This window comes from Barbus barbus, assembly GCF_936440315.1.
Source record: "Barbus barbus genome assembly, chromosome: 9".
NCBI lineage: Eukaryota > Metazoa > Chordata > Actinopteri > Cypriniformes > Cyprinidae > Barbus > Barbus barbus.
Window position 1 is genome coordinate 17378908 of NC_136737.1, and position 27252 is coordinate 17406159.

At 37.0% G+C, this 27252-nt stretch overlaps 2 protein-coding genes across 5 annotated transcripts; both read left to right on the forward strand.

Moving 5' to 3' along the window:
- The first annotated feature begins 89 nt into the window (after window positions 1-89).
- LOC306875523 (hematopoietic SH2 domain-containing protein homolog) lies at window positions 90-4087 on the forward strand. Of its 3 annotated transcripts, none has more exons than XM_079426156.1 (6): window positions 90-333; window positions 1273-1412; window positions 1562-1651; window positions 1769-1934; window positions 2409-2642; window positions 3199-4087. In XM_079426156.1, exons 2-6 carry the CDS (start codon window positions 1288-1290, stop codon window positions 3700-3702), a joined length of 1119 nt encoding a protein of 372 aa, XP_079282282.1. In that variant the 5' UTR covers window positions 90-333; window positions 1273-1287; the 3' UTR covers window positions 3703-4087. The 3 variants fall into 3 exon arrangements, with proteins under 3 accessions (XP_079282282.1, XP_079282283.1, XP_079282281.1); XM_079426155.1 differs by having other exon boundaries at window positions 195-370; XM_079426157.1 differs by lacking the exon at window positions 1273-1412 and having other exon boundaries at window positions 161-370.
- A 732-nt stretch (window positions 4088-4819) lies between these two features.
- Window positions 4820-26384, forward strand: LOC306874766 (ankyrin repeat and MYND domain-containing protein 1-like). 2 transcript variants are annotated; one of them, XM_079425006.1, is made up of 16 exons: window positions 4820-5245; window positions 6187-6333; window positions 6419-6855; window positions 7673-7889; window positions 8225-8401; window positions 8520-9178; window positions 10372-10537; window positions 11752-11892; window positions 11971-12111; window positions 12531-12638; window positions 12845-12976; window positions 16981-17094; window positions 17182-17332; window positions 22487-22607; window positions 22690-22844; window positions 26017-26384. In XM_079425006.1, exons 1-16 carry the CDS (start codon window positions 5111-5113, stop codon window positions 26166-26168), a joined length of 3153 nt encoding a protein of 1050 aa, XP_079281132.1. In that variant the 5' UTR covers window positions 4820-5110; the 3' UTR covers window positions 26169-26384. The 2 variants fall into 2 exon arrangements, with proteins under 2 accessions (XP_079281132.1, XP_079281131.1); XM_079425005.1 differs by having other exon boundaries at window positions 16981-17332.
- Window positions 26385-27252: the final 868 nt, after the last annotated feature.

A 27252-nucleotide genomic window follows, 5' to 3' on the forward strand; every position in this document is an offset into this window, starting at 1 on the left:
GTTATGTGACGTTCTTCGAGCGACCTGCCTGATTTGCTGAGAGCCAGACTAGACTAATTAATATTAATACGTTATGTCGCGCAGGTCTTGAATAGTAATGATGCTGTGTGACTGGACGATCCAGGAAAGTGAACAGGACTTAATTAATATTCATTATGTCAATATATATAGTATGCCTCGCGCACAAATCACCTGAACTCGGCTGTAAAGTGATTATATGTTTTCACCAGAGATCGACTGATGATTACAAAGCTATAAATACTTATAGTTCATAATCTGAAATGTGTCGTTGACATTTTGTTTAAACCACACCCAAAACAGCACTTTTAACAGGTGAGGTCACGTCGGCTCCTTGTGTCTCAGGTGGCAGGTGAGTTATGCCTTATGAAAACATGACATTTTCTCTATGTATTATTGTTTATAATAGCGATAGTCTTTTAAAAACACCTTTACGGCAACTATGTATTACTTAGAATTCAGTCTGTAATGTTTTAATATATGCAAATAAGCGCGCTAAACGAAATGAAACTTCCTTTTTTGTTAAATCCACATTAAACAAGCTAAGTCATAATCAAGATTTTGTGAGTCATAAAACTGCTGATCAATCTGACCAGTTTTAAATATTTTTTACTTCATATGTGATGATATAGCTAATTTAAGTTCTTAACTCCTAATCCTTATGGATGTATGTATATAGTTATTTATTTATATTTGTTGACAATTTATTGTTTATTCTAATCTCTGGACAGCTCACCTAGATTTTTGAAAAACAATGAAAATTATATTAATTTAGATGTTGAAAACATGTTCGTCATAGAAGTGGTGTATTTAAAGGGATAGTTCACCCAAAAATGAAAATTCTGTCATCATTTACTCACCCTCAAGTAGTTCCAAACCTGTATGATTTTTTTTGTTCTGCCGAACACAAAGGAAGATATTTTGAAGAAAGTTTGTAACCAGGCTGTTTTGGAGCACCATTGACTTCCATAGTAGGAAAAAAAATAAAAAATACTGTGGAAGTCAATAGTGCCCCAGAACTGCTCTGTTTCAGAATATCTACCTGTGTGTTCAGCAGAACAAAGACATTCATACAGGTTTGGAACTACTTGAGAGTGAGTAAAAGATGACAGAATTTAAGTCATTGTCTAAATGAATTGTATTTTAATGTATTTTTAAACACTTTAATAGTTCCGGACGCAAAATTAATGTCATTGGCCCACATTCATTTTATTAAAAGTATGCATTTTTCCATCAAATTATTTGTGCCTTTAGGACAAACTGGATGTCATGGCTGTGCCTTTACTGCATGACAGCAGTAGTACAGCATTCGACTGGTTCACTGAATTCCAGCGCAGCTGCATTTTGAAGAATGGAATTGTTCCAGAATGGTTCCATGGAATAATATCCAGGAAGTAATGGATCGAATACTGTATTATAACAAAACAGACTCTGTAACATGTGCTTGAATGCTCAGACTATGTCTTATCATGAACACAATGACGGCATAGAGCGGAAAATCAGGTTACTGATACCTGTCAGATAAAATATTTCTGTATTGTAGGGCTGCGGAGGACATGCTGATGTGCAAACCTCCTGGTTACTTCCTCATTCGTGTTAGCGAGAGCAGAGTGGGTTATACATTATCTTATCGGTAAGTCTGTGTCAATGTGGCCATTGTTGTCAGTCGATAAACTTCACTGTAAGGAACTTTTATTTACAAGTACTGTACATGGATGAGTCCACAAATCAATATAAATCTTTCTTCTAGAGCTGAAGATCGCTGCAGACACTTCATGATTGACGTCTTGCCAGATAACCAGTATATTATAGTGGGAGAAAAGACACGCTTCTCTTCCCTCCATGACTTGGTTGCCTTTCATTGCAGAAATCCCATTCTTCCCTTCAATGACTTCCTTACTGTGGCCTGCGAACAGGTATAGAGTTACATTTGCATGCTAGCTTGTTGTTGCTAGGTATACCACAAATGGGTTGGTTTTGGTTATCCATTAAGATGAACCATACAGACGTCAATCAGTCGAGCTGGTAGATAGTCATGGACCACTACCAAACTGGCTATCATGTTCCTTCTTGACAGCCTTAAGCTGTTACGACACACACATATATATAAAATTCTGTAATAATACAGTATAAAAATATATATTATATAAATCTGAAAATATAGTCACAGTGTCTTATAACAGTTGCGACGATTTTGATGTCACAAAAAGTTTTGAACACGTTTGCATTGTTAAATAGTATAAATATGTTGTTTCCCCCATAGACAGCATGATAGAGGAAAGAGTCAATGTTTATTTTCACCATCAACATTATTCATAATCTTTGAATATCCGGCTCTGATATACAGTATCTGGCCTTGAGCATTTTTTCGTGGTCTCATTTGTGTGCAGGGTGGTAAAAATTACTACGCTGAGTTGTTGTTTCCTCAAAAGAAATATGCAAACCCTGGACAGGTTGAATGGATAAATTCTTCAACTCCAACACATACAGCTCATTCAGATATCCCTGAACACAACCCGACTTCGCCACTCCAAAATGAATCATTTACGCTACCTACAAGTCCTTCCGCGAGACTGTATCCCAGCTTGGAGACGGAAATGAGGTCTTTGAGTCTACAGAGCACGGTAATACAACATCAACAGATTATATAATTTTATTTATAAATTTACAAATTATATAATTTTCTTGTAGAATAGCTCACCCCAAAATGAAAATTTGCTAAAAATGTACTCACCCTCAGGCCCTTTCGAGATTTAAATGAGTTTGTTTCTTCCTCATAAAAGATTTAGAGAAAGTTAGCATTTCATCACTTGCTCACCAATGGATCCTTTGCAGTGAATGGGTGCCGTCAGAATGAGAGTCCAAACAGCTGATAAAAACATCACAATAATCCACAAGTAATCCACATGACTCCAGTCCATCGGTTAATATCTTGTGAAGTGAAAAGCTGCATGTTTGTAGAAACTCTCATTCTGACGGCACCCATTCACTGCAGAGGATCCATTGGTGAGCAAGTGATGTAATGCTAGATTTCCCCAAATCTATTCAAAACAAACTCATCTACATCTTGGATAAATTCTGTGTGAACTATCCGTTTAAAAGGAAATTTTTTGTGATCTATAATATTGTGAATTAAGAAACAGGTTGTTAAAAATGTAATAATGTGTTTTTGTATTTCAGGATCAGCCAACAAAGCCCATTACAAAGCTTAGAACAATATTTACGTCCAAACCACCAACTGACGACACACCACCACAGTTACCACCCAGAGCATGCTTGCCAAATCGCCCGCAAGCCACCACAGAGGCTGACAGATTGCAAGGGTTGATGCCGGTAAGCTCTGACAGACATCAAATCCACACACCTGTCGAAGGCCGTACCCAACAAAAAAACCAACAACCATTGAAACCGGTGGTCATGGGCCTGGCACAAATTAAGAAAAAGCTTCAAAAGAACCGCTCCAAGGAGCACATGTATGAGGAGATCACTCAAGATGCGTCTCAGGAAAATGCTTTGGAGAGCAGTAACGTGAACCCTAAACAGCTAGAGGAAAATGAATATCAGGAGTTACCTGACAATTCCACAGTTGAAGGCCGTCGGGCATCTGATGGGGTTCCCAACTTCGCAGATAGACAATTACCATTGGAGTACTTGAATCCACCTCCTTTTGCACCTGGTTACTAGATTAAAAACATGAAGATGGGTGGTTTTACTCAAGAGAATTTGTTTTATTGTCATTGAATAACGTGACAACATCAGTCTCTTTGTTGTGATGTTCTTTTTCACTGTGCTGCATTTCAATTTCTGACTCAACACATTCTGAACAGAGGTTTTCCATCTGGAAAAACCTGTTGGACACAGTAAAATATTTTCATATAATGTTGACAGAATCTGTTGTGCCTTCGGGCATGAATTTGGATATACTTCTGGATTGTACTTCCTAAAATCTGGCACTTTACATATCAGTAAAAAAAGTGTTTTTTACTGCAGTTGGTCAATAAATGCACAGGTGATACAAGAAACCCAAGCGGTTCTTGTTATTTCTTCCAAATACCTTGGAATATCATGTAAACTCTGTGGTGCGTGATTCTGTTCATCATTTTGCAGGCTGAAGCTGTTTTGTCATGGTTTAGCTGTTCTTCCAGGCTTGTCTTCAGTTGTATTAATTGGTTACAAGTGACGAAAACCCCCTTGAAACCATCAAATTAGACCAAAGACAAGTATTTGCTGTTGGTTGTGTTGCTTAGCCTTTAATTATATTACATATTTAATAGATTTATGTGCTATACATGATAATTTTAGGCTACGGTTGTATATTGGTTATAGTGAAATAGGATTATTTTAGAACATTCCCACAATAATTAGCACTAAGCGGCACACAGTTAATGGGGAAAATACAACATTTCACAAATATTTACAAAATATATTATGTAGCTGGCTTAGTTGGTCTTCCAGGCTGGTCTTCGGTAGATTTAGCTGGTAACAAGCACCCAAAATCCCACTAAAACCATTTTTAAAAACTCTTTATCCGATAGTCTCAGAAAGAAGATCATTGATTCTTAATTTTTATTTATTTATTTAGTCATTTAACAGACGCTTTTATCCAAAGCGACTTACAAATGAGGACATAAGAAGCAAATTAAATGTTGATCTCCTTGTAAGGCCACTCAGATGCGTTCAGCCACTTGTAATGTATATACCTGACAACAGCCGTCAAAGAAGTCAAGAGAAACATAGATTAGTTATGTAGTAAGTTATCGAAACAGACATTATTATATCGGATGTGTGTGAGAGAGCGCGTGCCCCTGGGTCGTCGCGGTTGCTTAGTTACGCGGTGTTTAACTGTTACTACCGCAGGCCACTTGAAACACAAAAACAAATCAGCGAGAGACACGTGTTTATTTGAAGAGGGTCACCGGCCTTTGTCATCTATATTTTGTCATGAATAGACCATCTGGAGTACGGCTTAATTGCCGTTAATTTAATGAAGACTTTATTTTCGCCTGACAGATGCAGAGTCGCGTCGTCATGGTAACCAGTCGAAGTTAAACAGTAAAGTGCACTTCTCTGTGTAAATATATTATATAGGATAATGTGGGGAAGGGATAGTTTTTGTAAAAGAAATGGACATGGGTTTCAGGAATGGCCGGATGGGTGTAATTATGAGGGGGATTTCGTGAATAACCTGAAGCATGGCACTGGTGTCTTCACATGGCCAAATGGAGAGGTATGTAACATTATATCATATAATGGTCTGTTTATTATCAGATAAAGTTTTAAGGTAGGAACTCATTGTTGCACAAACATATGATGTGTTTGATAAACTATGCAACATAATATTAGGTGGCTCATTTGGAAAACATCCGATCCAATATCACTATTCCAGCTTCCAGATACTGACTGCATCCAACAATTAAAACAAAACAACAAAAGAAAAACAGTGTCAGAATTTCCACAGTCTATTGAATTTATATTAAATTATTTGTATCAAAAAATACATTTAATTATTTACTCATTTCAAATACTATAAAAGTATTTAGGTGTGCCATGTTTTTTGTTGTCTTTTTTAATTTGGTAATTGTTTTTTGTCTGTTTACTTTTATCTTTTTCATTTTTCTATTTGATTTTAAATAACGAATAACATTATTAAATAATAATGTTTAGTGGTAGAAAATTGTAAAAATTAATGAATGGAAATGAAAAGAGAATGTGCTCATAATATTTAGTTGTAGAAGTCATATACTAGTTAGTTATATATGCATGCATGATTTTCAGGTCCTCTTTGTCTACTTAATTTTGTCTTTTTAATTTTTCCATTTTTAATTTTCAATTTTCTAGAAATAAATATTAAATGCTCATTTTTATTGATATAAAATTGCAACACCAATGAATGGAAATGAATAGAAAATAAAAAAGCTCAGATAATATTTAGTTGTAGTTTAAATTAAAAAAGGTATGTATGGATTTGTTTGGTGATTTCTTTAAATTATATTTGATTTGCATGCCCTTTTTGTACCTTATTCATGGAAAGTGGCAGAAATACAACCTTTGATTTAATTTTTTTATTTCTTTCAAAATATTTGTTAAAATTATTTTTATTGCTCGACTCTTTACTGTATACATTATCGAGTAATTATCTTTGACACCAAATTGTCATGTTTTATTCAGTTCTATAAAGGTTCATTTTTTAAGGATTATCGGCATGGGAAAGGCATGTATTCCTGGCCTGATGGATCCAAATACACAGGGAAGTTTTATTTGAACCGAAAAGAGGGATACGGAGTACAAGCTTTCCCAGACGGATCAACTTTTGAGGTGAATAATTCATAGTTCACTAACAATAAGATTGTTTTCATCATATAAAAGATAATGAAACAAAATCTCCTCTACTCCTCTGCAGGGTCTATATCATGCTGATGAACGCTTCGGCCCTGGGGTCATGACATACCCTGATGGGCGGCAGGATGTGGGCCTTTGGCATAGAGAGAGGCTACTGCGACTCTGCACCACACTGGAGGGCAGCTTCAGTCTTGAGGACTTCCCAGAACACATGACCAGACTGCCAAAGAAACACCTGAAACAACCTCAACTTCCTGTTGATGTGGAGTCGAGTAGAAACACCGATCAGGGTCTTTCTGAGGACGAGGACCGTTTCATCCTGCCTCCAAACATTGAGAGTTATTCCACAGATTCAGACCATCTGCCCGTCCCCAGATGTCTACGCCAGGAACTGGACCTTCACTTTTTTGGTACGAGTGGCATCAGCACAGAGCAGACGTCACAATCGACAGCCTTGCTGCTACAACAGCGCATGAATGCACACATTCAGAGACACAGGCAAGAAGATTGCTGCTTTGTAACCTGGGCTGTTTACCAACATGGTTTATTTTATTTTATAATTTAATTTAATTTAATAATTTTATTTTATAATTTAATTTAATTATTTTATTTAATTTATGAATACTGGCAATTAATTATAATGAAGCCATATAATTATTAATTTGATGTAAATAAATAATAATAATAATTTAATCTGCAAAGCACTTGATTTCCAAAATACTAGTTTACAAATAAATTATTATTATTATTATTAAGTTGATTTTGATTTTTTTATTTAATATTTTAAAGCATATTTTATTGTTAAAGAATATTTCATTTTTTAAGTAAATAAATAATAATTTAATTGACAAAGTAGATTCATTTTTTTCAGAATTATGAAGTTAGATTACAAATATTTTAAAAGGTCTATTGTATTATTTTAATAAATGTATTAATATTGACTATATATATATTGAATATTGATATATATATATATATATATATATATATATATATATATATATAACTATTTTTAGAGTAATTATACTTTATTATATGTGGCTGTATGGCCTTTCTGTCATAAGTAGTAATCAACATTTGCCAAAAGATTTATTTTATTTAATTTTATTTTAAATACATTAATGTTAACAATGTTTATCAATATTTGCCTGACGATAGCATTTTATTTTATTTTATTTTAAATACACGAACGTTAACAATGTTTATGAATATGTGCTTGAAGATAGCATTTTTTATTTTATTTTATTTGAAATGTATTAATGTTAACAATTTTACTAATTAATTAACTAACTTACTTACTGACTTTCCCCTGTAGATTTGAGAAGGACACATTAGACTGGGATGTCGCTGCAGTGCTGAATATGAACAGGACTCAATTTGGACCCAAAGGTCCCTTAGAGCTGAACTCAGAGAAACTGATCAAGGAAGCGTCACATGGTGAATGCAGGAATGTTTACCGAATCCTCAGAGATGGAAAAGTCCATCCTGACGTGAGTGACGCACGGGGACATACGGCACTCATAGCAGCCACGGTAAGCTACAGTTTTGGCATGATACAATCTAACAATCTAAAATACTCATTGGCTTTTTTCTGTATGTGTTGTGTAGTTTTTACATCTTGGTATTTAATTTAATTAATTTATGTAAAAAAAGCTAAATATATATATGCATGATTTTTTGTTGCATTATGTTTATTTTGGGACAGAACACCCTTTCTTTGAGCATTCTTGTCATAAAAATAGTGACTAAAATGTGCCAGTAGGTGGCAGCATTGCTTTTTATTTTTCACAGTTGTAAAGAAACATTGGATAAACTACAGGTTTCAGATCTTTAATAACAATACACAATTTGTTGTATGTCTGTGTAGGTTAACAGTCATGATGATGTCATCCACATGCTGTTGGACAGTGGGGCTGATGTTAATAAGTTGAATGATGAAGGCATGTCTGCTCTGGCTGCCTGTCATGTCCTCTACTACCCACTTCAGTCTTTACATGAGACGCTGGCTGAGCGAGTGACACAGAATATCAGCCCAGAGCCACAGGTAATAATACAGAGAGGAAGTTTGGGATGCATTATGGGTATTTTGGTTTGCTTCTTTTTCAGATCATTTTTTTTCTTCGTTTCTTGCTCCTCCCTTTTTTCTGTCTGTTACACTAAAGATCAAGCCTTTGGAAAACGTCTCCCATGAATCCTCTCCAGATCCAATGACAGGAACACCCAAAGATGAAAGCGGCCAAGAGACATTTGAGACACCAAGACAAAGCAACCAAATTGACCGAAGTCTTGAACCAGAGAACCTCAATAACTTGGAGAAACTTGAAGCTCAAGAGCAAATAAATGAGGGCATAAATGAAGATGAGGTACTTCTTCAGCCTGACCAACCAGCAGGCCTTAACAACTCTGAGGAAGCTCAAATTCATCAAATCAATGAAAACAGAGACCCAAACAAGGAGGTAGTTCTTCAACTTGAACATGAAGAAGACAAACCAGCAGAAGAGCCACATGTTATAATGTCAAGATCTATTCAAGTCTTTGATGATAAAATCCCAGTGGGTTCTGTATCGTGGCAAGAAAAGGAAGCAAAGACAGTCGTTAACACTGAGGAAGAGGTGACAAATCTGGAGACTGATGAAAACCTGGAGAGGAGCATCGAATCAGATGAACCTACTTTTGATTCTGCATGTTCTATGGCAAGTTTTCATATTCACGTCACAGAGGAGATCTTGCAGAAGAGTGCTGAGATCCTGTGCCAGACAGGAACAGTGACTCCGACAGACACCCAGGAGACAGTCCGGAAAATTGCACTTCTTAAGACAGAGTTAGTAGATAAATTCCTATTTTTTTATTTATTTGGATCGCACAAATATATATCCGTGTCATATAGAATAAAAAAATAAAAAATAAATATATATATAATAATTAAAAAATAATTAAAAACTAATGAATTAATTTTACTAAATTAAAAATAAAATTAATACTATTAAAATGAATACTAATAAATTAAACTAAAATAAAAAAAATCTGAATTCATCACGATTAATCCCACATAACAAAGTTTTTAAATATACTTTTATATATTTTCAATAATTTCACATTTAACCTTAAAATTAATGTAGAAACAACAAAGACAATATATTTTTAATATGTCTTTAATGGCATCTTATTTTATGACCAAAGGCGAGATCATTGATATCAATACTACTGATGTCTCTGGGAATTTGTCCTTTTTTTCATAATATTTAGCCATTGACTGTTTAACATTACAGTATGGTTGAGAGCTATTAATTTTAACAAAACATTTATTAGACTTTAAAAAATAACAACTTCTAATTTAAGTGAACGTAAAACAATCTTCACATAAACCAATTAAAATAAATGTCATATTTACCTGTGCCCTGCAGCATGTAGTAAATATAAAGAAATTGAATAAAGTTATCAAACACTAAATTCTAAATTAAATATGGATGAATCCTTAAAGCTACAAAAGTTATTGATTTCCTCTGTTTTCTTTTGTTCATTGATTAACAGACATCACAGCAGCTGGGTTATTAGCTTATTTGGCTGCTATTACTTTAGGAGCTGCCGCTGCTGAATGTGATGTGGATCTGACATGCATGCTTGTAGTTTCATTTGCGCTTTAATAGGAAATTATACAGGCTAAATACAACTATATTTGTACGTGCAATTGAAGAGCACGCGTTATGAGCACAGTATAATGGCAAATTAGTTTTTATTGTAGTACTAAAGCTGCTTCATCACTTGTACCGTTTCCGCACTTGTTTGACTCGCGCCGGTCGATGAATTGGAGGGCACGTCTAAAAAAATGTCTCCTTTTTGATGTGGTCATTATTAATCGCAGTGATTGACAGCACTAATATGTATATTTTCATTTCAGCAATGAGAATGAAATTTAAAAAAATTGGCATGAAGTATGATGGGCATGTTATTGTTTGGTCATGCTATTATTTGGAAAGTTGTTGCTTTGTAATTGGAGATTGTCTGGTCTGACAGACACAGGAATCGATGGACTACAATTAAGCTTTTGCTGGAGAGAGGAGCAGACCCGAACGCTTCTACCGTCCCCATCATCTTCCTGGCTATCAAAGCTGCCCATGTCAAGGGCGTCCGTCGTCTATTGGAGTGTGGGGCTCGTACAGACATACCTCTACTTCCAGAGGTAAATTTTATTTTATTTTATTTTTTATTTTATTTTATTTTATATTTTATGCTTCACCCAAAAATAAAAATTTGATGTTTATCTGCTTACTCCAAGGGCATCCAAGATGTAGGTGACATTTTTTACTCAAACCGTTGCAGTCTGTCAGTCATATAATGGCAGTCAATGGGACTCAAGGCTTTGAGAGAAAAAAAAACATACACAGACAAAACCAAATTAAACCCTGCGGCTCGTGACGATACATTGAGGTCTAAAGACATTAAACGATCGGTCTGTGCAAGAAATGGAACAGTATCTATATAATTTTTTACCTCTGATCCACCGCACTGTCCAATTGTCCTGAGTGCATTCATAACAGCCGGCACGTGACGTGTCTTCTTCTTCTTCTTGCTTTACGTCAGATCGCAGACTTATAAGTGCATTACCGCCACCTATCTCTCAAATGGACCATTGACACTCCTAACTGAGATTGTAGATAGAGTGTCAATGGTCCATTTGAGAGAGATAGGTGGCGGTAATGCACTTATAAGTCTGCGATCTGCCGTAAAGCAAGAAAGAAGAAGACGTGTCACGCGCTGGATGTTGTGAACACACTCAGGACAGTTGCACCGGGCGGTGGATCAGAGGTAAAACATGATATAAATACTGTTCAGTTTCTTGCACAGACCGATCGTTTCGTGTCTTTAGACCTCAGTGTATCGTCACAAGCCGCAGGGTTTAATTTGGTTTTGTCTGTGTATGTTTTTTTTTCTTTCAAAGCCGTGAGTCCCATTGACTGCCATTTGACTGCAACAGTTTGATTTAAAAATCTTTGTTTGTGTTCTACTGAAGACACAAAGTCACCTACATCTTGGATGCCCTTGGGGTAACAGATAAACATCAAATTTAAATTTTTGGGTAAACTATCCCTTTAAATTAAATTAAATTTAATAAAATTTAAATTAATTTAATACTTTTTAAAATGCATAAATAATGACAACCATTTTAATTAAGTTAATAAATAATAATAATTGAATCTTCGAAGATTTAATTTGATTAGTATTAGTAATGCGTAAATATTGACAGTACATTTAAAATAACAATATAAAACAATCATATATACAAATATTTTAAAAGATTCTTATTAACCAACTACCGATCACTACATTTTAATAAAATATCGACAGCAAGGCCAATTTGGTCATTTTTATTTCTTCTTTTTGTGTTCATGTCAGCAAAAGGGTCTGTATCCTCTTCACATAGCAGCGGGTTTATCTGGAGCAGAGAGTCCTGAAATCACAGAGCTCCTCCTGCACGCCCTGGCGGATCCTGACGTCAAAGCTCAGGATGCCCATGAATTCTATGAGCTTGATAAGGTCTGAGTAAATGTTTTGTATAGATATGTTGCATCACAAATTTTGAATATCTCTAATCAGAGAAACATAAACCCTCAGGGCCCATTTGAGCCCTGTAAGAATCAGCATCTCATTGCCTCTGGACCCCTGGCTAAATTCAGCGAAGCCCCTATTGAACTTCCTCAGGAAGGCGGAAGGACACCACTACATGTGGCTTGCCAAAGACACAGCGATTATACAGTAAGAATACAATATATACACTGAAACAACATAATATTCAAAAAAAAAAAAAACTTTTTAAATCATTTTATAGCTTTTAATTTGCATGTAATTTTATTATTACCTTATAATTATTAACTGAAATGCAGTGTGCCGACATGTCACGGCGATCCATTACGTGCATCCCGAGTTCGAATCCCACCCCCCTCTCTCTCCCACTTTGCTTCCTGTCTCTTCTACACTGTCCAATCATAATAAAGGCAAAAAACACCAAAAATATATTTTTTAAAAATACACTGCTAATTAAAAACTACTAGATTATTTGATGAAGTAATATTTAAAAATAAATGCATAAATGTAATTTTTAATGGAGTATTCATTTAAATGAATTGGAATTTATTTGTGAATTATAATAATAAGAAGCCTTATTTTTCTATCAGAATGCTAGAGATGTGGTGGCGCTTCTCCTTTCTCATAACGCAAACCCCAACGATGTGTGGAGTGGCCATTCACCCCTATCTCTGGCCATCGCGAGCGGCAACGACCTTGTATGTAATCATTTTTGACATCGCTTCTTTCGACTGAATCATTTGTAGTGCTGCTATTTGCAAGGAATTATCTTTTATGGTGTAATTAAAAACTGTCTATTCAAAGGCACAGAATGAATGTGAAATAATAAGTCATTACTGAAGGATGAGGGTGAGAAATATGGCATTGCGTCGATGTGCCGTGTATATTAACTCTGTTTTCCCAGGCTGTGGATGAACTGCTTGCTGGAGGGGCTGATCCTAATCTTTCTCTCACTCGTCATGTGGGCAGTGCTCTCTGTGCCCTTGCCAACATCAGCTACTACCGTGGGCCACATCCACGCAACCAAGTCAAGCTGGTGATCTTCTTCAACTAATTATCCTACGTAGTCCCATGGGAAAATACATGACTGCGCATATGTGAAATATGTTTCTGCAATGTTGCTCTGTAGTTGCACTATGCATTGCAAAATAAAAGTCGAAATATACATTTAAGTATAAATAAATACATTTTAGTTAGGCTTAGGGGAAATGCATGTTTGTTGATTTTACTGAATCATCAGTACAATATATATGTATTTTACAACATCAACAATAATACTAATAATTGTATTCCATAAATTCTATAAAAAAATAATAATAATTAAAATACCAAATCATATTTAAAATAAATGAAAACAATGATTTTATAATTTTGTGCAATAAATGGAATATTTGAATATTAATATATTAATTAAAAATATATAAATATAAATCAAAATAATTTTGAACAATCATCCTAAATTATATAAATAGAATGAATAGGGTTTATTTAAAAAAACAAAACAAATTGTGTTCTATTTATATATAAAATAACATTAAACTAACGTTATTCTAGATATTTTAAATATATATAGTAATATTGTATTATAAGTGAATATCTAAAAATATGTGTGTGTATACAGGTGCATCTAAAAAAAATAAAAAATTGAATATCGCGAAAAACTGAATTTTGTAACTTATTTCAAAAAGTGAAACGTTCATATATATTTTATATTCATTACATGTAAAGTAAGACATTTCAAAAGTTTTTTTGTTTTAATTTTGATGATTAGTTTACACCTCATGAAAGTCAAAATCCAGTATCTCAAAATATTACAATATTTCCTAAGATCAATCAAAAAAAGGATTTGCAAAGCAGAAAAGTTCAAGTTCTTTAAAGTATGTTAATTTATGCACTCAATACTGTTATGGGTGTAGTGCTACAGGAGCACACGATGAAGGCAGGTTTACAAATAAGAGTCGACGGCGGGAGGAGCCATGGTGGGGATGGGACCGCCGACACCAGGGGGCCGACTGACGGAGATGACGCCGGTGGTGTAGGAGCCCAGGTTGGAGCTGAGCAGCCGCAGAGCCTGGGTGACACCGAGGATCCGGAGGGCCTAGGCGGAGCCAGCGGCTCAGTCGAGTGAGGCGGAGGCGGGGATCCTGAATGACACAGTGGAGCCGGAGTGACAGAGGATGAAGCTGGAGCCGGAGGAGCCAGAGGGACGGAGGGATGAAGCAGAGCTGGAAGAGTGGAGTTCCGTGGAGTAGGCAGGGGGACGACAGACCAAGGCGGAGCCGGAGGGACGAGGGAGCCCGGTGGAGCTGGTGGAATGAGGGGCCACGGTGGAGACGAGGGAGCCAAGAGCCAAGGTGGAGCCGATGGGTCGGAGGGCCGAGGTGGAGTCTGGGTCTCGAAGGCTGGAGGCGAAGACTGGGGATCCTCCAACCCTGAGGTAGCTGGTAGCAGGAAGTCCCGAAGTGCAACCGACCCACCGGGCCTTCCTGAGGCAGCTGAGAGAGGGCTGATGGATTGGCTGGCTGATACAGAGGAGGAGGGAGTGGGAGGGAACCTCCTTGAGACTTTCTTAGAGGAGCTGGCTGAGGAAGGAGTACTGGACGGAACCAGCAGGGGCTCTGGAGAGCATGGGAGGTGGGTGGGCGCAACGGGAAAGGAAGAAGCCAGAAATCCTCCTCACTCAAACAGTCCAACAGCTCCAGTAACAGCTCACCATCAGTGGTGGGAGTGTGGGCAGGGTTCCATTCCCTCGATCTCCACTATAACTGTGTGTGCTGGCTCACACACCTGGTCAGTCGCGTTGAGTTCAGGTTCCGGGGCGATGATTGGCTCTGTCACTTTAAGTGGTGTAGGCTCTATAATCGCGGCCGGCTCGGGCTCTGCGGCTGCTGTGGGCTCTGGCGAACACTCCGTGCAGCGAGATGGTGAGGGCTGGCTGGGCTCTGGATTGGGAGTGGGGCTGAGCTGTCCTCAGCAGGGCAGATGGAGAAAAACAGTCCATTATTCTCCAGCACCCACTCCACACAAGCGGCGAAATTCTCCTTGGGACAGTTCGCTGGCAGGCGTCCCTTACACCGCTCGCTTAGGTTGGTGATGTAAAAAACAGAGCGAGCGGTCAGGGATGTGGGTAAGGCACGCCAGATCGAGAAAGTCCCTAGTATGGTCCTCCAGCGAACGGCCCATCTGCTCCAGGCACAGGAATTGGACGGCGGGAAGGTCCATAGTAGGAGAGGGAAGATGAAAAACAAAAACAAACAAAAGAAAAACGCCGCTACATATACTTCACTTTGTAGGTCCGCTATTCTGTTATGGGTGTAGTGCTACAGGAGCGCACGACGAAGGCAGGTTTACAAATAATAGTCTTTTAATAATACTTCTTAGAAGGAACAGGAAATCCAGGAACATAAGGTAGCAAAACACGTAACGTAAACATTCAATAGCAGACCAGGGAACAGGGGAGAACACAGGCTTTAAAGGCTAAACACAATCAAGGAGGAACAGAAACAGGTGTGGAGCTAATTAACTAATAATCAAGGGAACAAACTAGAAAGGCTGACGGAGACATAACTAAACTAAAACAGATCATGACCATGACAAATATTTTGTCAGGACTCCTTTAGCACAAACTCCAGCATCAGTGAGGAATGGTATGGACGCAATCAGCCTGTGGATCTGCTGAGGCATTATTGATCCTTCAGCTCGTCTGTATTGTTGGAGTGACTGTTTCTCATCTTTCTCTTGAAAATATACCATAGATTTCATATGGGTCACTGACTCCAGTTTCAATCCACTCCATGTGAAACTCTCCCAAGTGTTTGAATCAGCTTTGCTTGACAGTATTCTCAAGCTTGCAGTCATCCCTGTTGCTTGTGCACCTTTTCCTACGCAATTTCTTCCTTCCAGTCAACTTTGCATTTAATATGCTTTGATACAGCACTCTGTGAACAGCCACTTCTTTCAGTAATGACCTTCTGTGACTTACCCTCTTTGTGGAGGGTATCAATGATTGTCTTCTGGATCATTGCCAAGTCAGCAGTCTTCCCCATTATTGTGGTTTCAAAGAACAAGAAATACCCTGAATTTATACTGTAGAGATGGTCGTTTAATGAAACTCAAATATAAATATTCTAATATATTGAGATACTGGATTTTGACTTTCATGAGCTGTAAGCTCTAATCATCAAAATTAAATAAAAAAAATACACTTTTGAAATGTCTTACTTTACATATTATGAATGTAAAATAGTTTTTCACGATATTCAAATTTTTTGAGGTGCACCTGTGTGTGTATATATATATATATATATATATATATATGCAAATATATGTGTAATAATAATAGATAATATTGTTAAACAGTAAAAATAATTATATATTTTATTTTAATAAAATAGATGTACAGTAATAGTACATTAAGCTTCATCTGTATTCATCAAAATAAACTTAAAAATAAGTGTCACACAGTAGAAACTGGTGTCAGAAATTATAATAATGGTGTCAGAAATGGTGTCAGAAATTAAACAGATTGGGGCAAAAATGGCACCAAAAGTGACAAAAATGTCAGTGAAATTCAAAATAAGAGACTAAAATAGCCCTTTAAGGAATTATTTTTTTGTAATTGTAACATTTATTGGAATTACTTATTCTGATAATTCAAATCAAGAATGAGGAATGAGAATTTAATTAATTGATTCAATTTAACTATTTTACAGAAAAGGGACATACCCCGATTTTTTAAATATGGTTAGGAAAAAGTATTTAAAAAAATAATAAAATAATGATTTTTTCTTATTTTATCTGTATATAGAAATCAAAAAAAAAAAAAAAAACAGTCATTTCACTGATACATTAGGCCATGTTATGCATTTAATATTTTGAAGAAAGCATATGCGCATTCATGTTTTTCATGAATTATTTAGTCAACTCACGTTCAGGATCAATTTAGCACCTCAGAGGCTTGTCAATCAATTAAATAGAGAAAAATAAATATAGTTATTTCTAATCACTGCGCTCTCTTTGTTTCTGTTTCACTTGGTTAAGCTAGAGAAGTTGATCAAAGCGGGCGCTGACATCCTCATGCCTGTTGTGGTGGGCGAGGGCCGTAGGTGCGCTGTGGGAACAGTCGTGGATTATGCTCACTGCGCATTCCAACAGGTGCAGCTTTTCATCACCAGTTCATCCCGTGTTCCAGATCATCTGAAATCTCATTTATCACCTGAACCAATTACGCTTTCCCACCAGAACCAGCGTATGGCCCACACCCCGTACCATGCCCTCAACAAGCATGAGAGACAAGCCTATAATGCCCGCCGGCAGTTGGTAGGCCTCATGGGAGATCTGCTGAGACAGGCGGCGATGAGAAAGGAGAAGGAACGGAGCCAAGATGCACTCGGTGAGACTGGCTGATCGTTTCTATAAATGTGCAGTGCTTTATGGATTTTGTCTCACTGCCATCAGGGTTTCTGCAACCATTCAAAGGAGTTTGTGTCCTATCGATTGATATCACAGGGTGCTAATTTGTGTGTTTGTCTGTTGTTTGAGGTGTTAGTCCCACAGAGAAGTTTGCATCTACCAGATCAGTATTATTAATATTATTATTACTTCTAGTAGTAGTAGTAGCAGTAGTATTTATAATTAAAGTATAAAATGAATTTTTATTTTTTTTTAGAAACATCAACCTTAATTATTTATGAATTGATTTTATAAGTTTAATTTTTTTTTTTTATCATAAATATACTTATTGTATGTATATAATAATTAAGATGGATTTTTCTAAATGAATATTAGACTACGTTCACATTGTCAGTTTTTGGGATTGACAACTGCATTTACTTACAGGTGTGAGTCTCGAAATGTCCCGTTCACACAGCAGCTTAAAGTTGCATTTGGAATTCTGTCTGTATGAACGTGCAACGGGAGTCAAGCCCGTATTCCTTACCAGTAACCATAGCAAAAGTGGCCGAAGTAATATCAAAGATGGCAAAATCTGTAAAACTGAAAGTTTGGTCATTTCTGACATGACAAGTGTCAAATCGAGCTGCGAGTTCTTTTGTCAAATCTTCATTATGATCTTCAGAAAGATCAAGATGGCGCCGCGCATGGCAGCCTTTGTGCGTGGCTCTCCAGTTGTTTGTGTTTTTGTTAGTTTTTCCTGTTTTTTGTTTGTCTAGCACGATCAGTTTCACCAAGGAAGAACTGCTGAACATTTGGCAGAACACTCCACAAAATCTTCAACTGGTTTTCGATTATTCGGATGTTTTGCTGAACATAGTAGTTAGCGGAGCTCCAGCGCTGTTTAGACGCTTCAGGACGCGCAGACGGGGGAAGCGAGCTGCTTGTGAAGCTCAGACAGCGTGGATTTCGAATGCCGTTGCCTAGCATCCATCTGGCTAATCGCTCTCTACCCATCAAAACGGATGAACTCCTTCTGCTTTCCCGGTTTAACAAGGACTTTTCAAACTCTGCTGCTCTGTGTTTCACAGAAACCTGGCTTTCACCCTGATCAGAGCAGATTGCGACGCGGAATCAACGGGGAAATCATGTGGCAGCGGGACATGCTTTTACATCAATGAGAGTTGGTGTACAGATGTAACTGTGTTAAAGAAGATGTGCTGTTCAGATCTAGAAACGCTTTTCATCAACTGTAAACCTTTCTATTCGCAGCGGGAGTTCTGCTCATTCATTCTCGTGAGTGTTTACATTCCACCACAAGCGCACGTGAGCACAGCTTTACAGAAACTCACTGATCTGATCACAGACACAGAACAACAACACCCAGACTCTGTTTTAATCATTCTCGGGGACTTTAATAAAGCAAATCTCTCCCGTGAACTGCCAAAATACAGACAGCATGTTACATGTACCACCAGAGACAGTAATATATTGGATCACTGTTACAGAGCGATAAAGGACGCATATCACTCTGTTCCACGAGCAGCTTTAGGATTCTCTGATCACTGTTTGGTTCATCTTATTCCAACCTACAAGCAGAAACTTAAATCTGTTAAACCTGTATTAAGGACTGTAAAGAGATGGACTAATGAGACAGCAGGTTTTACAAGCCTGTCTCGACCTTACTGATTGGAGTGTTTTTGAAGCTGCTGATGATCTGGACGAGCTCACAGAGGACTGTAACATCATATATCAGTTTCTGTGAGGATATGTGCATTCCTATCAGGACTCATCTAACTTATAACAACGACAAACCATGGTTCACTGCAAAACATCTAGGCCAAAGAAGATGCTTACAGGAATGGGGGCAGAGTCTTGTATAAACAGGCCAAATACACACTGGAAAAGGAGATCAGAGTGGCAAAGAGGAATTATTCCGATAAGTTAAGGATCCAATTCTCTTCCAGTGACAAGGCTTCAGTGTGGAAAGGTCTGAAAGACATCACCAATTACAAGACACCACCCCCCAGCACTGTGGAGAATCAACAACTGGTAGACGGTCTTAATGAGTTCTATTGTAGATTTGAAAAAACACCATTCACACCTCCTGCAACCCCCCTCTCCCCCACACCTGAACTGCAGATAAGAGAAGATGGCATGCGCCAGGTCTTCAAAAAGAACAAGAGAAGGAAGGCACCAGGCCCAGACGGTGTGACACCAGCCTGTCTGAAATCCTGTGCTGACCAGCTGGCCCCCATCTTCACACAGATCTTCAACAGATCACTGGAGCTGTGTGAAGTCCCCTCATGCTTCAAACGATCCACCATAATCCCCATCCCAAAGAAACCCAAGAATACAGGACTTAACAACTACAGACCTGTGGCTCTAACATCTGTGCTCATAAAGTCATTTGAAAAACTGGTTTTGGCTTATCTGAAGGACATCACTGGACCTTTACTGGACCACCTGCAGTTTGCCTACAGAGCAAACAGGTCTGTGGATGATGCAGTCAATATGGGACTGCATTACACACTGCAACACCTGGACAGACCATGGACTTATGTGAGGATCCTGTTTGTGGACTTCAACTTGCCCTTTAACACTATCATTCCAGACCTCCTCCTGCCCAAACTAACTCAGCTCTCCGTCCCCACCTCTGTCTGTCAATGGATCAACAGCTTCCTGACAGACAGGCAGCAGCTAGTGAGGCTGGGAAAATTCTCATCCAGCACCCGCACCAGCAGCACTGGGCTGGAGCTCCTCAGGGCTGCGTTCTCTCCCCACTGCTCATCTCCCTGCACACAAACGACTGCACATCTAAAGACCCCTCTGTCAAGCTCCTGAAGTTTGCAGATGACACTACACTGATCGGCCTCATTCAGGATGGTGACGAGTCTGCTAACAGACAGAAGCTTAAGGAGCTGGCTGTATGGTGCAGTCTTAACAACCTGGAGCTGAACACGCTCAAAACTGTGGAGATGATCGTGGACTTCAGGAGAAGCCCCCGTGCTCTCCTCCCACTCACCATCATAAACAGCACTGTGACTGCAGTGGAGTAATTCAGGTTCCTGGGCATTACAATTTCTCAGGACCTGAAGTGGGGCATACACATTGACTCTATTGTGAAAAAGGCCCAGCAGAGGTTGTACTTCCTTTGCCAGCTGAGGAAGTTCAACCTGCCACAGGACTTGCTGAAACAGTTCTACTCTGCCATCATTGAGTCCATCCTCTGCACTTCAGTAACTGTCTGGTTCAGCTCAGCTACCAAATCTGACCTCAGAAGACTACAGAGGGTAGTCCGGACTGCTGAGCGAATCATTGGTACAACCCTCCCCACTCTCCAAGAACTGTACTTATCCAGAGTGAGCAAAGTTTGTGCTATTTGGCACATTGTCCATTTTTGTATATTTCTACATTATTTATTTTATTTTATTTTAAATTTTTAATGTTTTTTTTTTTTTTTACTATCTGTGTCCTGTCCTTTTGCTGTCATTCTGTCGCACTGTGGAGCTACTGTCACTAAAACAAATTCCTTGTATGTGCAAACATACCTGGCAATAAAGCTAATTCTGATTCTGATTCTGATTCTAATTAACCGACAGCAGCTTTTAAATTTGGGTGGAGAGCCGAGCATCTGTCGCGTGCAGAACACTATATTGACAGGAGCGGCTTTGGTGGAAAACTGACTGAATCTAAAACTTTCAGCTCATTTCTCCGTCACTGTAAGTTACTAAAAACATACATGAAAACACGCACCACACGCAACACACACTTTTGTGTGGCAGAGCGGCTCTCTCGCAGTGTATGACGTAACAGACAACTAGTTGTCCAGTCCTGTTCCGTTCACACAGCGCATGTGTTCCGAGAATGCGGTTGTGAGTCCTGAAAATGTATGGGTGTGAGTTTGGTTATATAATGTGGTTGTCACGCCTGTAAATAACCAAACTGTGCGTGAATGTAACCGTATTAAGGCCTCAAATACAGGATTGACAACCGTATTCTGCTGCTGTGTGAATGTGGCCTTATACAGTAAATAATTCTATATATTCAAAATAAAATATATATGTATAATTAGTGTATAATTAGTGTTGGGCAACGATTAATTATGATTAATTGCATCCAAAATTAAAGTTTTTGTTTACATAATATATGTAAATTATTTTAGAGTGGCTTTTTATTGCGGCCAGCCTAAGGCACATCTGTGCAATAATCATGCTGTCTAATTAGCATCTTGATATGCCACACCTGTGAGGTGGATGGATTATCTCGGCAAAGGAGAAGTGCTCACTAACACAGATTTAGACAAATTTGTGAACAATATTTGAGAGAAATAGGCCTTTTGTGTACATCTTTGAGTTCAGCTCATGAAAAATGGGGGCAAAAACAAAAGTGTTGCATTTATAATTTTGGTCAGTGTAAATATATTAAGGAACGTATATTAAAATTACTCTATGTATTCTAAATAAATATTTTATAACAATAAGTTCTAATATAATAATATAATTAATTAATATATACATTTTATTGTGAAAATTTATCCAAAGTTCTGTCATGAATCTACTGTATAGAGGGCGTAGTCCAATAGGTCAAACTCAATCTGACATAATGACATCATCACATGGAGCAGCTGATTGGTTTTTTTTGTATCAGCAGCCAATGAGCTTGCTGCTCACCATTCAAATACATGGCTAGTGCTTGTTGTAGCAGTTGTAGCGCGCTTCAGAAACCCTCCACCTCCCCCATCTCCACCTGTATAGATCTATATGGGATGATTCATGCAAGCTATATGGAGGTTATTTCATATGTGTTATATGTGCAGCAGCAGTATTTTTCTTACACGCTCACAGCAGCATGTTGTGGATGTATTGACAGTAGCAAGTCGGTACTTGCTCTGCCACAGCAGGGTAGCAGATCTATTCCGCCAAGATCAAATACATTAAAATTGCCATGTACATTACCATACCAATCCCTCCGAGAGTTGTCATGATAGAAATGTAATAAAATAAAGAGATTTAATAGAACTTTATTTGGAGACAGGCCTGATTTTTATGCTTATTACAGCATCATCTGTATTTAACAAACAAAACTCATTTCAAGTATCACTCAGTTGACAAATCACAGGTTGCTAATTTGTGTGCTAATCTGTTGTTTAAAGGTGTTAGTCCCACAGAGAAGCTTCTATATCCTGGATCAGGAGCGACACAGAGTCTACTGCGCTCTCCTGAGGAGAACAACAGGACTTCCTTTAATAAAAGCATCAGTCAGAGAGTGCAGAGGTACTTAATAAAGCACAGTGTTGCGAACCAAAGTGTTTTTTTGTGCTGTTTGTGTTAATTGTGTCTGTGGTTTTGATTTCAGAAAGCCTCGCTTCAAATATTGCTATGAGTGCGGCCGTTCGGTGGGTGTGCAGCTGTCGGCCTGTAGCCGCTGTCGTGAGGTCTTCTACTGTGGCAAGACTTGCAAAACCAAAGCGTGGGACAAGCGCCACAGAGACGAGTGTATCCGTGCGCCAGGTTGGTACTAAGTCTCAATCAACTTTTTAATTTGCTCTTGTTTACCAGTATGAAACATACTTAGAACAAGAAGCATGTAAATTGTGTAAGACAATAATTTTCAAAAAGAAAAAAATATATATTATTGATGTAGTCTTGCATTATGAAAAGTAAAAAATAATTGTGAAAATTAGGAAATTATTCTGTAAATAAAAATGATTTACCTGTAATTAATTAAAGCCATAAAAATGAATTCTTGAAACAAGGTCAATTACTTAAGATAATAGTTTTTAGATAATACATTTTATATATGTTCTTTAAAATGTATTTTTATATATTATTAATATAATATATAAAAATAATATTATAATAATAAAAATATTATATAATATTTTTATTATTATTTTTATACCTTGTGTGTAAATATTGGCACTACATGTCAAAATGTTTGAATAATTATCATTTTTAGAATGATTTTTGAAGGATCATGTGACACTGAAGACGGGAGTAATGCTGAAAATTCAACTTTGCATCAAAGGAATAAATTACATTTTAAAATATATTAAAAAAATAAAACAGCTGTTTTAAAATGTAAAATAAGATTTTAATATTATAACAATATTACTGTTTTGCTGTATTCTTGTTTAAATAAATGCCACCTCAGTGACTTCTTTTAAAACAAATAAATTACTTTACTTTTGCTGCATTGTATTATCTTTAAATCACATAGAAGCTTTGTATGCACTATATGAATCAGTGGTGCAGTGTGTGAGCAGAGGATTTGTTTTTAAAACAGACAGGACATCTTATGGGATTTAAAGTATGAAATGAGAAATGACCCCCTCCTGCAGCGGTTCGTTCCTGTGAGAATATACTGAGTCAAGATCTAGTCTCCAGTAACAACAGTGTTATTTAAGAAGTGTTTGTGAGATAAAGGCCACACTTCTAGAACAAATGAGGTCAGATCTGAGCACTGGAGAATCACGCAAAAGGTTCAGCAGGCCATTGAGAAACCTGGCAGAACCTGATTGCTGTATATTTAGGGTGTTCACAGTGTGCTTTTCTCTGGAGTATTTGTCTAGCTAATGTTTCTACATAAAATGTAAGTCCAAACAATTCTGTATGGCCACCAAACTATATATATATATATATATATATATATATATATATATATATATATATATATATATATATATATATATATATTAGTGGTGTCAAACGATTAATCACGATTAACCGCATCCAAAATAAACGGTTTTGTTTACATAATGTATGTGTACTGTGTTTATTTATTATGTATAAATACACACACATACAGTATATATATATTTAAATATTTACATGTAGATACATTTATGTATTTATATTATTATATTTTATATTATATATAAATATATTTAATATATAAACAGCATATTTTTCTTAAATATATACATGCATGTGTTTGTATTTATATATACATAATAAATATACACAGTACACACACATATTCCGGAAATATTTTTTAAATTTGAATAAAATGAAAACTAAAAGAATTTCAAATCACATGAGCCAATATTTTATTCACAACAGAACATAGATAGCAAATTTTACAATTTTATGCAAAAAATTAGCTCATTTCAGATTTTATCCCTGCTACAGGTCTCAAACTAGTTGGGACAGGGGCATGTTTACCATGATGTAGCATCTCCTCTTCTTTTCCAAACAGTTTAAAGGCGTCTGGGCATCGAGGTTATGAGTTTCTGGAGTTTTGGTGTTGGAATTTGGTCCCATTCTTGCCTGATATAGGTTTCCAGCCACTGAAGAGTTTGTGGTCGTCTTTGACGTATTTTTCATTTAATGATGCGCCAAATGTTCTCTATAGGTGAAAGATCTAGACTGCAGACAGGCACCCGGACTCTTCTACTACGAAGCCATGTTGTTGTAATAGCTGCAGTATGTGGTTTTACATTGTCCTGCTGAAATACACAAGGCCTTCCCTGAAATAGACATCCTCTGGAGGGGAGCATATGTTGCTCTAAAACCTTTATATACCTTTCAGCATTCATAGTGCTTTCCAAAACATGCAAGCTGTCCATACCATATGCACTTATGCACCCCCATACCATCGGAGATGCTGGCTTTTGAACTGAACACTGAACTGACTCTCTCCTCTTTAGCCCGGAGGACACAGTGTCCGTGATTTTCAACAAGAATATCAAATTTGGACTCGTCTGACCATAGAACACTTTTCCACTTTAAACCGTATATTTTAAATGAGCCTTGGCCCACAGGACACGACGGCGCTTCTGGACGATGTTCACATATGGCTTCCTTTTTGCATGATAGAGCTTTAGTTGGCATCTGCAGATGGCATGGCGGATTGTGTTTACCGACAGTGGTTTCTGGAAGTATTCCTGGGCCCATTTAGTAATTTCCATGACAGAATCATGCCGATGAGTGATGCAGTGTCGTCTGAGACCACAGGCATCCAACAAAGGTCTTCGGCCTTGTCCCTTACTCACAGAAATTGCTCTAGTTTCTCTGAGTCTTTTGATGATTTTATGCACTGTAGATGATGAGATTTGCAAAGCCTTTGCAATTCGATGTTGAGGACATTTACATTTTACATTGTTGAGGACAATGTTTTACATTTACATTTTTTCATGTAATGGCAAAGCTGAATTTTCAGCATCATTACTCCAGTCTTAAGTGTCACATGATCCTTCAGAAATCATTCTAACATGCTGATTTATTGTTATTATCAATGTTGAAAACAGTTGTGCTGCGTAATGTTTTATAGATTTAAAAAAATATATATAATTGTTTTATTTTTTCAAGATTTTTTGATGAATAGCAAGCTCAAAATCAGCATTTATTTAAAATGAAAGAAATCTTTTGTAATATTAGGTGCAAACAAATTTGTAATTATAGATGTATTTTATAAATTATAAATTATTAAAAAAATTATACCCTAAACTTTTGAACAATGTTTATATACACTGATACTTACTGATATTTAATTATTTTTGCTTGAAAATTTTTATTATTTTTTAAAATCTCTCGACAAAAATTACTTTATCAGTTGTAAATTTATTTGGCATCTGTTGGAAGTGTAATCTCAAAATGGTTAAATATCAGTTGATTAATTAAACATAATGTCAGTTTATTAAAATGATGAACTAATGCATAATGTTTTGTTGTGTTTTCACAGTGGTCAGTGGAGAAAGCAGCAGAGATAAATGCACATCTATTGGACCTTGTTCACCTCTGTCCACCAAAGACACTAAAGGCAAGACCTTCCACCTGAGCGAGACCCCAGAAATACAAGAATATGACCTGAATGAAAATTACAGCTTTATTTAGAACATTACAAAGGCCTGCTATACTTTAGCTGTGTAAAGTTTGCGGTCTCACTTTAACATTTTTGAGACTAAAAGACATGAGCAAAGTCTGGTAGAAATGAATAGAACTTATTTAAAAACACAGACAACACATGTTTTGTTTGAACAACTGTGCATGTTTATTACGTAAAACAGACCAAATTTACAAATTCATACCTCAAATAAAATGATAGTACTGAAATATAACAAAATCAAATGTTCCATAAGACACATCTCTGCCTCTCTCGAATGAGCGTGTGCTCAGTCGGTCACTGTCATATGAAACACATTATGCTTGTGTTTGAGCCCTTCTCAATGTCCATTCATTGAGTCATGTGATCGACTAAGAGTATACAATGTGCTTTTCATTTATACCGGACAACCGAGTACAAAAACGAACCTTCCTGTGACAGAGATCGTACACTACATCATGTACATTCTCAACTGCATTTACATTCCACAACTTTTTACATTTCGTATCTGACAAAACCAGGTCCTTATGGATTCAGCTCTAGTTATAGGAACCAATATCAGAAACATGAAGATCGTTTGACACCTTTAAATGCAACATTTAGGGACTAGATGCTGATATTGTGCAAGACATTTTGTAGGAATGTTTTTTTTTTTTGTCTGATCAAAAGTTCAGAAATATCGTAACATTACGCTCGTAAATCTGAATCAGCTCCTTGGAAGTGTTTTAAAACATCACTGCCACAAGTTTAATTGCATTGCTCTGGAATCAAAATCATAAAATTGTCATTATGCCTAACAAGGTTTTATTAAAAGTGACAATTTTTATTTTAAAAGTACATTCTGTAAATGACATTCAACGCAAATCATATCATTCAAGGCTGACACATGCTTCTATTTAACTTGTCATCGGTGCTGAAAGAACTCCAGAAGTGCCATTTCGAATATGAATTTGCACTGCTCTGAGCAATAACACAGCCATGAGTTTCCAAATGCAAGTTAAGGGTTTGCATTGGAGTGAGTGAAGCAAATATTTTGTGCATTCGTGGCCTTTGGACGTTTATTATTTTACGCTTACATTTCAAGAAGAGAATCTC